Source organism: Arachis stenosperma, chromosome 3, assembly GCF_014773155.1.
Source record: "Arachis stenosperma cultivar V10309 chromosome 3, arast.V10309.gnm1.PFL2, whole genome shotgun sequence".
In the NCBI taxonomy this organism is placed as follows: Eukaryota; Viridiplantae; Streptophyta; class Magnoliopsida; order Fabales; family Fabaceae; genus Arachis; species Arachis stenosperma.
Genome location: NC_080379.1, coordinates 156,684,610 through 156,698,595, shown reverse-complemented (window position 1 = coordinate 156,698,595; position 13,986 = coordinate 156,684,610). Strand labels below are relative to the sequence as shown.

Genomic DNA, 13,986 nt, shown 5'->3' with positions numbered 1-13,986 from the left:
TAGACACATATACAGAGAATGCATAGAAGCACAATCTGTCCGTCTCTTAGGCTCTATAGGAACGAACTGCTCTGATACCATAATATAACACCCTACCACACAGAGCTTTACACTTAAGTCGTAAAACAGAGGTGGTGTGGTATTACGACCTCTAAAATAAAATGTATATATATATAATAGCAGAAGAATTATAATATGCTAGGAACCTTGAAGAATAAAGGAAATAAAAATCGCGAAATAAAAGCGCAACGCTTGGAAAATGAGTTAACTCGCGTGCTAAGAAAGCTACAGCTGTCAAGTGTAAAGTAAACCAAAACAAGAACAGAGAGTCAATGATAGAAAATAATGTGCTCCTGACTCAGCCTGCGGAGTCAAGACTGGCCGGAGAATATACACACATATATACATATATATACATATCCAAAACCCAAATGTACATAAACAAATCCTGCCTCTCCATACACCTCTAGGAGGATCAAAAGGAATATGTTATGTGGAGAGAAAGCTAAGTACATATATATACATCATAGCATAACAAAATATCACAGTGACCACTCCGCTTTAAGAGTCCAGATGCCTAACGAGATGCCTGTTGACCTGCATCTGAAAAATAACAACATAGTATGGAATGAGAACCGGAGGTTTTCAGTATAGTAAAGGTGCCACACACATAATATATAAGGCCCTGGGAATGCCAGAGGCAATCCTACAATGCCAACACTTAGATTATAGAGCTTAAAGTATTAAACAGAAGCCATAAAAGGTGGTTTTCTAAGAATATTTAAACCTAACTTAACTTAACATTAAATCTACGTCCTATACTGCCATTCTTCCATACCTCAAGTTCCATCATGCATTTTCACATACAAATAGACAGATAAAGGCAAACACAAGAAAGTTAAAATTACTGTAGGTAACAAATACACATTTAGCATGGCAAGTACATATAGGCATACCCAATTAAAGCACAAGCAAGTAGCTCAAGTAATATGCATATGATACATGCCTGTCCTATGGCTAATGAGGCTCATCTGTTGGTTGTCCAGCCAACCCGACAAGTCTGAATTTTACTTAGACTGTCCCCCGATGTGCATCCCCAAGAGTCTATGCATAGCTTTATTTCAAATAATCAATATTGCTTACTGAGGGTAACATTCCCGGGAATTTATATAGTGCCCGGTCACACTTACGTCATAGGATCAACAGAGTATCGAGTTTTCTACCTGGTACACGTGGTGACAAGCCACGACACTTATCCAGGGAATCTCGTATCTTAGATTATTCAAATTCATAAGCCATATAAATAATTCAATCATAATTCATCAACATCCACATCATTCTCAATCGCATCTCATTCATCATCATACATCAATCATATTCAATCCTTATCCTTCATTATCACACCCCCATTCCGTCCATCAATAGTTTCATTTCAAAACATAATTCATCCTTCTCTAAATGAATCAAACTTAAAACATGCTCATTTTCTTAATAACTCAAAATCAAACCATATAACCTTTGAATCTAAATCTTTTTAAATAATCATATAAACAAAATCTCTAATTTTTATAAAATTTTGGCAGCATCTCCTCTAAAACTCGGACTTTGCCACCCTTTTCGGGTCCAAACCTGCATTCTTTTCAATTCAACATACCCTTCCTCATCATCAAAACAATCACCACAATAAATCTACCTCAGATCAACAACTATACTCATACAATATTCAAATCCAACAACCAAAATTCAACTAAGAATCATAGTTCACAAAATCCTAGGCTTTTAACACAAAATACTTCATTATCACAACAACCTCCACAATAGTTATACCTCAAATCAATAATTCACCAAATCACCAGTTAATCCACAAGCACCAACCAAATATATTTGACAACAAATTACTAAACATTAACATACACCTGCATTCCAACTTATCTTATGGTCATCTAGCCTAAGTTTTCATAGAATATTATATATTAAATATAAGAAACCTAAACCATACCTTAGCTGATTCCCAAGTATTATTCCAAGACAATTTTCCTAAAAGAACATAGCCCTTAAAACCTCAACTAATCCGCTTTCTCCAAGTTCCAGTATTCACAATTTCAAGCTCCAATTATTTATTCACAACCTAATACACATTCATAACACATATATATCCAATTTAATACTCAAAGCTCAAATTCAATAAAATTAAAATAAAATTATCGTATCCTTACCTTACCCAAGCTTCACATAAGCAAGAGTAAACATTTTTCTCAAACTAATTGGATCCTAAAACATTAGAAATCAAAGAAATTTAACATTTCCATTAAAAATTCAAAAATTGGGGGAAAAGAGGGCTGAGAGTGATTAAACAAGTTACCAGTAAAATTGTTCCTTAACATAGAGTTCAACGCGGTGAATGCGTGGCCGTAAACAGTGTGGCGATTGGAGCTCGGACGGAGAAGTTACGGGGATCGGAAACCACCGTAAGGGTTTCGGAAGCTTTCTCACCTCCCTGGAAGCGTTTCACGCTGCTGCAGCCAAATGAGGGAGAGAAAGGAGTTTGGCTTCATTTAATGAGTTGGTCCGGTTGGACCGACGACCCAGTTTGGGTCCGGTTCAACTGGTTCGGCCTGTTCGGTCCAATCTTGGACCGTTTTCTTCGAAATTGGTGTCAAAATTCTCGTTTCGACGAGCTCTATCCTAATTTGATATAATTTTTACATTTCTAATCTTTCTTATTAAAAACTAATTTATTACCTAATTATCTACTAATTTAACCGAGGTTTACATCCTACCCACCTAATAAAGAATTTTGCCCTCAAAATTCAAATCTAGTAACCTGAAAAGAGATGTGGCTAGTCTTTTCGCATATCTGATTTGAGCTCCCAGGTATGTTCCTCGATACTAGCTCGACTCCAAGCTACTTTTACCAAAGATACTTTCTTTCCACGTAATCGTTTAATATTAATATAATCAATTCTCACAGGAATTACTGGAAGTGTTAGATCTTCTCTTTCTTGGATTGGTTCTGGTTCCAGAACATGACTTGCATCAGGAGTATACTTCTGAAGCTGTGACACATGGAACACATCGTGCAAGTTTGAAAGATACGGCGGTAAGGCAATTCTATAAGTCACTGGTCCAATTCTCTTCAGGATCTCAAACGGTCCAATATAACGGGGATTCAGTTTCTCAGTCTTAATAGCTCTTCCCACTCCAGTGGTTGGTGTAACTTTCAGAAAGACATGTTCTCCTTCTTCAAAATCCAAAGGCTTTCGCCTTTGGTCGGCATAGATCTTTTGGCGGCTTTAGGCTATAAGCATTCGACTACGAATCTTCTTTATTTGCTCAGTCGTTTCAACTATCATCTCAGGCTCTAACAAACTCTTTTCTCCAGCTTCATACCAACACAACAGAGATTGACATTTCCTGCCATATAGAGCTTCATATAGAGCCATTTCGATGCTCGCATGATAGCTATTATTATAAGCAAATTCCACTAATGGCATATATCGATCCCAGCTCGCTGACTGGTCCAAAACACAAGCCCTTAGCATATCCTCCAAGGTCTAAATAGTTCTCTCTGACTGACCATCTATCTGAGGATGATACGCAGTACTCAAACTTAACTGAGTCCCAAATGCACGCTGAAAAGCTCCCCAGAACCTTGATATAAAACGAGGATCTCTATCAGATATAATAGTAGAAGGCACGCCATGTAACCTAACAATCTCTTTGATATACATTCGAGCCAATTCCTCCATTGTGCAACTTATTTGGATAGGAAGAAAATGAGCTGATTTCGTCAATTGGTCCACAACCACCCAAATAGCATCATAACCAGACCGGGTTCTAGGCAAACCTATCACAAAATCTATTGCAATACTCTCCCATTTCCATTGTGGAATCTCCAAAGGCTAAAGGGTCCTTGATGGTCTCTGATACTCAATCTTAACCTTCTGACACGTTAAACATTTAGATACATGCAATGCCACATCATTCTTCATACCTGGCCACCAGAATATCGCTTTTAGATCCTGATACATTTTAGTACTTCCTGGATGAATTGAAAACCCGCTCTTATGAGCTTCTTTCAAGATACTCTGTCGTAGGTCCCCAGTATCTGGCACAACAATCCAGTTCTTGAACATCCACAAACCATCCTGTCCTTTTGACACTCTCCACTGTTTTTCCTGTTCAACTGCTGGTAATACCTTACGTAACGTTTCACTGTCTTGATGAGCCTTCAAAAGATCTGATTTAAAATCACTTAAAATTTGCAACTGACTCAAACATAGGATTCCAGATTCTTTTCTAACTCCCAAATTCAAACCTTGAAATGTCTTCAGTAACTCTTCCTCCCGTAGGATCATCCAAGCTGCATATAAATACCTTCGATATTCGCACTTTTTATGTTTGGATCAGATATCAAATATATCCTTAAAATAAAAATATTAAAAATTTTATTTTTTTAAAAAAAGTTAATAATTTTTTGTTTACTTTTTTAAACATATTTACTTTTATCTTATTAGAGTTTGGATCTGATTCGATCCAATCCGATCATCTTACAGATCAGATCATATCCACAAATTACAGATCAGATACGGATAAATACTGCGAATTTATGGATATGATCTAATCTATGAATACCCCTAACTACTATTATAGGTTCATTGTTGCAAAAGAATATTTTTTAATTATAAATCATTATTATATCTTAATTACCATTAAAACAACTTAATTGTCAATAAAGAGATAATACTTATTGGTCTCTGAAATTATGTTCGTATTTCAATCTAATTTCAAAAATTTCGATTTACTCAATTTAGTCTCCCAACTTAATAGTTATGACTCACATTGGTTCCTGATCTTATTTTTGTCATTGTCTCACAAAATCGTTAACGACATGTTGAGATGGACTAACGATTACTACATTATACGTTCTAGCGACTATTTGATGTGACAATTGAAATTTTTTACCTTAATTTTTTTTCAACTAAACACTTAAAACCCTAATATGAGTCACGGATACCTAAGTTAAAAAATCAAACTAAGTAAATTGAAACTTTAAAAATCAGATTAATGCTCGAATATAACTTCAAAACAGAACTTTAACTTATGTAGTGATTAATTTAAATGAGAATCAAATAAATCAAAATTTAACATAATTTTTATCAATGTTTTCAAATTCGAAATTTCTATACTAAAATTAACTAGGATTTCTCTTTAAATTAAAAATTTAATAAAATAGTGACTTTAATTATCTTAACCAATGTCCTAATTAATTACTTTTATGTCTTAAAAAAACTGTATATGAGAAAAGAAAATAATTCATTTGTCTACTTTAATAAATAGTTATTTTACTAAAATAAAAGAAACTATTTTTTATAATTTTTTAAGAACTAATTAATATTATATATATTTTGTTACACTATATTTAGTTATAAAAATTTTATTTATTTTTAATTCTTATATTAAAAATGAAAAGAAAATTTAAATTAGTGAATTTTAATCTATAATATAATAATAATATAGTAATTATTTTATATATTGTACGAATATGAATTAATTATTTTTTTATTTGTAAAAATTTTAAGAGACTTGAGCTTGTTTTATATATATATATATATATATATATATATATATATATATATAGATATATATATATATATATATATATATATATTTTTTGATGAATGTGATATATTTTTTATATAAATAATTTTAAAAAAATCTAATAGTTAATCTATTACCTTTTTGGTTTTAGTCCAAATTAAATGTTTTTATTATTTTTGGAAAGAAAATCTTTTGAGGAATTTAATAATATGTGATGAGGAACACTGAATAAATTATATAGAAACCAATTAAAATACAACATGAAAACATCTTTAGCAAAAGATTAAATAGGCGTATTTATCTGAGTGGTCACCATTCTCCACATACAAGCATTTTTTCATATAAGTCATTTATATTCACGCATTTTTATGTTTTTTTCTGTGCCTCTTCTTCTTCTTCTTTCTCCGTGCCTCGTCTTTTTCTTTTTTCGTAATTTTTCTCTCTCGTCACCTCTTCCTCCTCCATTTCCTTCTTCTTTTTTTTTATTAGAATTTTTTCTCCTTTTTTTTCTCTTTCTCCTCCATAATCAGTTATCTCGTTGTTGAAGATAATAAATAATTCAAGTTCAGATTGTCAATTGAACCAAAACAAAATTGATTATTGTTTTTAATCCAATCAAGTGGCTAAGGTGTGGTTCAATTCAGAAGAAAAAATATAGCATTAGAAAAAATATTTTTCTGCAGCAAATTTGGGTGTAGCACAAAGATATTTGGGTGTATTTTTATTCTGATAAGTTCTGCATAATTTAAAACTCTTCATCTTCCTCCTGCTCATCTTCTACTCTTTGTTTTATCATAATCACCATCTTCTTCTTCTTCTTTTCTTATTCATCTTTTTTTTACCTTCTCAAGTTTCTTCTTGTTTTACTCTCTTAACAAGAATAAAAATAAAAAAATCAAACGAAAAAGAAGAAGAAACACATAATGCTGCAAAATTACTTAGAATAGGATGAACTTACATCTATTTAACTATGTCACAGCCCAAAATGAGCCATGACTGGCGCTCAGGAAAAAGAGTTCCCTAGCAAGCCTAACAGATTCGAATATAAGATAAATAAAAAGGTTACAAATAATTTTTGATAAATTTACACTTTTTAGAATGAAAAATTACATAATTTAACAAAAATAAAATAAATAAATATAGATGAATCCTGCCTGTGACATATGGAGCAGATGACATCTAAGATCTCAACAAGAAATAGAACCCATTGCAGATCATTACTCTTGCATAGAAAGGCTCACATAATCAAATACTTATTCCTGAAAATTATTTTTTTTAAAAAAAAGGGTGAGTTTTCAACTCAATGACTAGACAGTACATCTATAATTCACATGAGACAATCTAAACATTATTATGAAAATAATTTTAGTTAGAAAATAATAATTTATATGAATAAGTGAATCAATAAAGGAGTTCTCATACAGAAATCAAATCAATTAGTCCACACTTGGGTGGCTCCACCTCCAAGGATAGCCCTTTCCTCTAGTGTGTCTGTACGGAATAACAGATCCAACGTGTGGCCTACACGTTAGGCTAGCAACGCCCCTGCTAGCTGAGGTCTGAGCCAGATGTATCTAGGTTAACGTCATAACCGCCATTAACTACGGTTTTCTAATACGAGCCTCTCAAACCAATTCAAAACATATAATTTTAAATACAACCAATCTTTGATCTTTCAAATATATACAGTATCAAATCAAATCAAATCAAATGAGTGAGTATTTACAATACTTTAATGTTTTAAAAACACATATTCAATAAAATCAAATATTCTATATGAAATGTCAAATATACTTTACAAATTCATAGTATATGAGTGAGTATTCACAATACTTTAATGTTTCAAAAACACATATTCAATAAAATCAAATATTCTAAAATAATACAAAACTTTATCAAATATGTATATAGTCTCATGTGCAGATTAAAAATTCGAATTTCACAAAAATAATATTTAATTCTAATAAATCCATTATTAAAATCAATTCAAATCCTTTGTTAATAATTTGTAAGTACAGTCATAAATTCAAGCAGCATATATCAAAATAATTATAGATGTAAGGCCCAATAATTATAAATATAAAGTCTACTCACAACTTAGTCTCAAGGGACTGAAGATACCAAACCCGGAGTACTGAACTAAAGGGTACGAAAGAGCGCAAAAATTTGGACAGAGGCAGCAGCAGCTCCAACTTTAATTTTCAAACATACCTTGGCAAAACTAAGACAGAGATATATGCTATAATAATTAGAAGATCACATAAAAAAAACGGCAGCAAAGCAAGGGTGGAGGAATTACATATTCAAAAATGGCAGAATTGGAATTAAAGCTGGAACAAGGGCAGTGTTGTTTCATAGACAAGAACAGAGGAGGTTGTGGTGGATGAATGGGATCGAAGCAGTGACTAAAGTGGTTGAGTAGCAGCGGCGTTGATAACACTTCTCCAGCGGGAACCACGGTGACTCTGGCGGCAGGAATGGTCTCCAGGGGAGACGGTGGTGATGAGGGTTTCAGCGACAGTCAAGCCTCCTTTCCTGCGACGGCTCCTTCAGTAACACAAGGCACAATGGCGACGGTGCAGCTTCAATGGTGACGGTAGTGAGGTGCGACGGAGACCCTGGCTTTACGGTGGCTGGACAGTGGCGGAGCACAACGGCTCCTCTGGCTTGCAACGCGCGCTCTCTTCCTCGACGATGGCAGCAACGACGACGTCTCCCTCTTCTTGCGTGGTGGCTCGGCGTCTTGACGGCAGTGGTGGTGCGCGATGGTGGCTGGTGACAGCGCGGTACCCTTCCTCTCTCGGATCCCTTCTCCGTGCTCTCCCTTCCCTCTTCTCCAATCGGTTCTTTTTTTTTCTTTTCCAACCGCTGCTGTTAGGTGTGTGTGTGTTGCTGAAAAAGAAAGGGGCTAGGGTTTTTTTGGGGTAAAGGAATAATTGGGTGTTAATTAGGGTTTGGGTTTGGTAAAAGAAATAAGGGTAGTATAGGAATTTTGATAAAATTGGAGGGTTGGATGATAATAAAAGAAATCAAATGTAAAAGGTTTTAAAAAAAAATTCAGGACATTACATTCTACCCCCTTATAAAAATTTTTGCCCTAAAAAATTAATATAGTATGCAAAATGTTGTGGTTTTATCACTTTACCAAACATGAGAAAGAATTTTTAATGGGGTGCAAAAGTTACAAAGTAGGTTTGTATTAAAACGACCCGACGGACCTTCATCTACTCTCATTCCCTTGACGACTCAAATATACATAGCACCTTTCACTTTGTTCATCATTTCCAAAGTACATTCGAACGTTAATCATCAGGACTAACTTTTCAACCTGTACCAAGATCTCCTTAGTTTCCTCCTCATAACACTCCTGCTTCATAATCTTCTTATGACGTCGCACACTTACAAGTTTCACCTTCCGAGCCTACGAGTCGTGTTCTAAAAACTAACATATCGCTTGCTATATCTAGGAATTGCACGTGACACTGAAACAAGGTCAAGTTTACTCAAAAGGATACTAAACTTATGAAGCGAAAAGCAAACATCATAGATGACATTCGCAAGAACTTGGAAGGATGCATAAGATTGCAATTAAGCTGTACAAAAACAATGAAGTGTGCCAAAAAGAGTCATTCACATCCTAATAGGGAAATCTAAATCAAGGAACTTTGATAGAAGCAATAAAAAAAAGATGAAATATTAAATCGAAACAAATTCAAGCTGAATAAAAAGAGCAACTAGCTCAGACGAGATGACCACTAAAGTCGATGGCAATGTTCACGAAGGTTTAAGAGAATAATTAGGAACACAATCAAGCAGGGATATGCATAAGCAAAAGGACAAAATCAACAATAGAGAAAGCAAAGTAAAACATAAATTGAAAATACGACAACACAATTTAGAATAGCTAACTTGGCAGTCATAAAAATTTGAAAGCAGTGTCACAAAAATCAGTTTGCTTCCTTTCCCGTTCTATAGAAACCTTCAACGAAGTGCCTTTAGATTATTATCATGACCTTGGATATTAAGTAACTATGTCATTAATAGATAGATTATGTAAAACATGACGGAAGAATATAAGCAATCATCTCATTATCCTCTAAGCCAACATTTACATGTACATCTAACTTATTATCATTGTAAAATACACTCAAATATTTTCATATGATCACACAGGTATGACTTAATTTATAAATAAAGCACATAGCAAAAAAATTTTATGAAATTAAAGTAATAAGACTAGAGTTTTATTTAAAACTGGTTTCATTTCGAAATTCAAACCGGAGAATTTTCAGTAGAGGAAACAAGTTGCTGTTGTGTTAGGCATTCTGCAGAAAAATCAGATTTGACATCCACAATTCAAAAACTCGCCATAAATCATAAACTTAACGGAAAGGTCTCAAATTCACCAGTCCAGCTCCTTATATTCCCAAGCATAATCCTAACTTGGTCTCATGCAATTTCGATCATCACAGAATTAGTTATAGATTTTCAAAGTTTCTAACTTCTTTTAAAATAATGCAAAAATCAGATTTTATATTTCAACTTTGAAAAATCATAACTAATTCTCCAGTTAATATGAAACCTCCAAAATTGAATATTAATAACTATACTTGTTGTAGTTCGCTTAGCTTTTAGTCTCATATCATTCCAATCACTATTAAGTTACTAGTTCACTTTCAAAGTCACCGTTTTATTTCAAAACTCAGATTTTCAGCAAGTAGTTTAGTATTTCAAAATTCAACCCTTTTAATACCTCTCAAAATTAATTCCAAATAAACCATCAGTCAAATTCACCATCATTACAATATATCAATCAACCAACTTAACGTCAATCAATCCAATGTAATCCACCAAAATTTTAGAATTCCCAGTAATTATTGGTCAAACAATTCACGATTCACATAATCAATCAATATCACTAAATCAACAATTCCAATCACATTTTCACAGTCACAATTCAGCCTTCATTTAATCAACAATTACTCACAACAATTAAACCTATTTGCAGTTATTCAATAAATTTTATGAGCATTCTAAAATTAAAATCATTTAAAATTAAACCCCCTACATATGCAACAATTTAAGGTTTAAATCAGAACATGGTTAACTTGCACAAGGTAAAGTAACTTCAAGCAAAATGCTTTTTCGGATCATAAATTTGCAACTAGGAAACAGCTGAAAATCAGTAAACGGATTAGAAACTTGTGAGTAAAGGGTCTTCAATGAAAATTCAAACAAGCAAAGCATTGCAGAAGTATGAAGGTAAAACTTGCATTGATTAAAAGTTTAAAACAAAGGTCTATAAAGGAAGGAAGCTTGAACATTCAAAGCACTTTTCCATAAAATAAATAATGTTACAGCATTAAAAAATCAAACAAATAACATGCACAAAAAGAGAGAACTGACCAACAAGTATAAGTTCAAAACTTTTGAAAGGTATTGAAAACAATGCTCAATTCGGGTGTTGAAAAACAACAAAGAATCTTAGATTTCAAAACATGATTGAAAAACAAATGAAGGATGAAAGAAAGACCCTTCTTCAGAATTTAATGCAATATTCAGTACACAATAAACTAAATTGGTTTGAGTTGTTTTTCTCAGCAAGGTAAGGGTATTAATCCAAAGCAGTATCAACCAGTAGAAAAACGAAAAAAGAAAAGAAAAGAAAGCATGGGTTTTGAAAAAGTGATTACTACACAGAAGTTTCTATGCACAAAAATTCATGCCCCATAATTTGCATGCTATTTTGAGTCATTTTACCATGAAAATATGAAGTATTGTCAGTAACTGAGCAGAAGCAAAATAAGTCAGAAATTGAAATCCAAAAATTTCAGAATCAAAGGAACCTAAGATTAAAAAGGGAAGAACTTGAAGGTTCCCAGAAGAAATAGTGCCCTTGAAAGAAAAGCCACGTTCAACAAACAAAGCCATAGCAGAACAGATTATCAAACAAGAAAAAGTTCAACCAAACATTCAGATCGGAAAAGATCTTCAATTCAACTAACAGATCATAAAAAAAATTTTGCCACACCTAAACGGAGAAAATTATAATTCCAATCTAGCAAAAAAGAATAACACTCCATGCATATATTCATCATGTAGTTCTTCTACCTGAGCAACCGAATAACAATTTTTTTTAATTATTGATTCGAAAGAAAGAATCACGAGTGGTTCAAAATTATGTTAACTTCAAAAATCATCAACATAAGAAGAACAAACTTGTTTTATCGAAATCCAGAACAAAGCATCTCAATCAGTAGCTAAGTGAATCCACAATCCACAAATCCAAATATTGTTCTATAAGAGGAATAAGATAATAATTCACAGCAAAAACATATCAAATCTTTTAGATAATAGATGAAATCTTGAAATCAGAACCCATAGAAAACAACATGAAGATGAAGAAGATTAAAGTAAATATTCACAAAAGCGAGGAAGATTAGAACTAGTTACAAGGCAGGAATCGCGAACCAGAACCGAAACTGAAGTCATTGCAAAAGTAAATTCAAGAAAAGTTACCAAATAATAACTCAAGGAAGGATACAAAGAAGAGAAAAGAGGTGGCAAGAATCGATAGATGACTCATGATGACAATAACCAGAAGACAAGAATGACAAAAAGAGAAGGATGACATTCCAATAGGCCTCTGATAGTGCCACAATTTGTACAAATAGGCGCGCTTCTATTTATACAATTGTGATCCTACCATAGGACACTTGCTCCATATTACACAGATTAAACCTAAGCTCTGATACCACTCTGTCACAGCCCAAAATGAGCCATGACTGGCGCTCAGGAAAAAGAGTTCCCTAGCAAGCCTAACAGATTCGAATATAAGATAAATAAAAAGGTTACAAATAATTTTTGATAAATTTACACTTTTTAGAATGAAAAATTACATAATTTAACAAAAATAAAATAATAAATATAGATGAATCCTGCCTGTGACATATGGAGCAGATGACATCTAAGATCTCAACAAGAAATAGAACCCATTGCAGATCATTACTCTTGCATAGAAAGGCTCACATAATCAAATACTTATTCCTGAAAATTATTTTTTAAAAAAAAAGGGTGAGTTTTCAACTCAGTGACTAGACAGTACATCTATAATTCACATGAGACAATCTAAACATTATTATGAAAATAATTTTAGTTAGAAAATAATAATTTATATGAATAAGTGAATCAATAAAGGAGTTCTCATACAGAAATCAAATCAATTAGTCCACACTTGGGTGGCTCCACCTCCAAGGATAGCCCTTTCCTCTAGTGTGTCCGTACGGAATAACAGATCCAATGTGTGGCCTACACGTTAGGCTAGCAACGTCCCTGCTAGTTGAGGTCTGAGCCAGATGCATTTAGGTTAACGTCATAACCGCTGTTAACTACGGTTTTCTAATACGAGCCTCCCAAACCAATTCAAAATATATAATTTCAAATACAACCAATCTTTGATCTTTCAAATATATACAGTATCAAATCAAATCAAATAATATGAGTGAGTATTCACAATACTTTAATGTTTCAAAAACACATATTCAATAAAATCAAATATTCTATATGAAATGTCAAATATACTTTACAAATTGATAGTATATGAGTGAGTATTCACAATACTTTAATGTTTCAAAAACACATATTCAATAATATCAAATATTCTAAAATAATACAAAACTTCATCAAATATGTATATAGTCTCATGTGCAGATTAAAAATTCGAATTTCACAAAATTAATATTTAATTCTAATAAATTCATTATTAAAATCAATTCAAATCCTTTGTTAATAATTTTTAAGTACAGTCATAAATTCAAGCAGCATATATCAAAATAATTATATATGTAAAGCCCAATAATTATAAATGTAAAGCCTACTTACAACTTAGTCTCAAGGGACTGAAGATACCAAACCCGGAGTACTGAACTAAAGGGTACGAAAGAGCGCAAAAATTTGGACGGAGGCAGCAGCAGCTCCAACTTTAATTTTCAAACATACCTTAGCAAAACTAAGACAGAGATATATGCTATAATAATTAGAAGATCACAACAAAAAAAAATAAAACGGCAACAAAACAAGGGTGGAGGAATTACATATTCAAAAATGGCAGAATTGGAATTAAAAGCTGGAACAAGGGCAGTGTTGTTTCATAGACAAGAACAGAGGAGGTTGTGGTGGGTGAATGGGACCGAAGCAGTGACTAAAGTGGTTCAATAGCAGCGGCGTTGATAACACTTCTCCAGCGGCAACCACGGTGACTCTGGCGGCAGGAATGGTCTCCAGGGGAGACGGCGGTGATGAGGGTTTCAGCGACAGTCAAGCCTCCTTTCCTGCGACGGCTCCTTCGGTGACACAAGGCACGATGGCGACGGTGCAGCTTCAATG

At 33.3% G+C, this 13,986-nt stretch overlaps 1 protein-coding gene across 1 annotated transcript; it reads right to left on the bottom strand.

The window, feature by feature from the left end:
* Positions 1 to 2,840: 2,840 nt before the first annotated feature.
* LOC130967004 (uncharacterized) lies at positions 2,841 to 4,358 on the bottom strand. Its single transcript, XM_057891826.1, has 4 exons — positions 3,995 to 4,358; positions 3,578 to 3,847; positions 3,371 to 3,462; positions 2,841 to 3,281 (listed from the first exon to the last, which is right to left on the bottom strand). Exons 1-4 carry the CDS (start codon positions 4,356 to 4,358, stop codon positions 2,841 to 2,843), a joined length of 1,167 nt encoding a protein of 388 aa, XP_057747809.1.
* Positions 4,359 to 13,986: the final 9,628 nt, after the last annotated feature.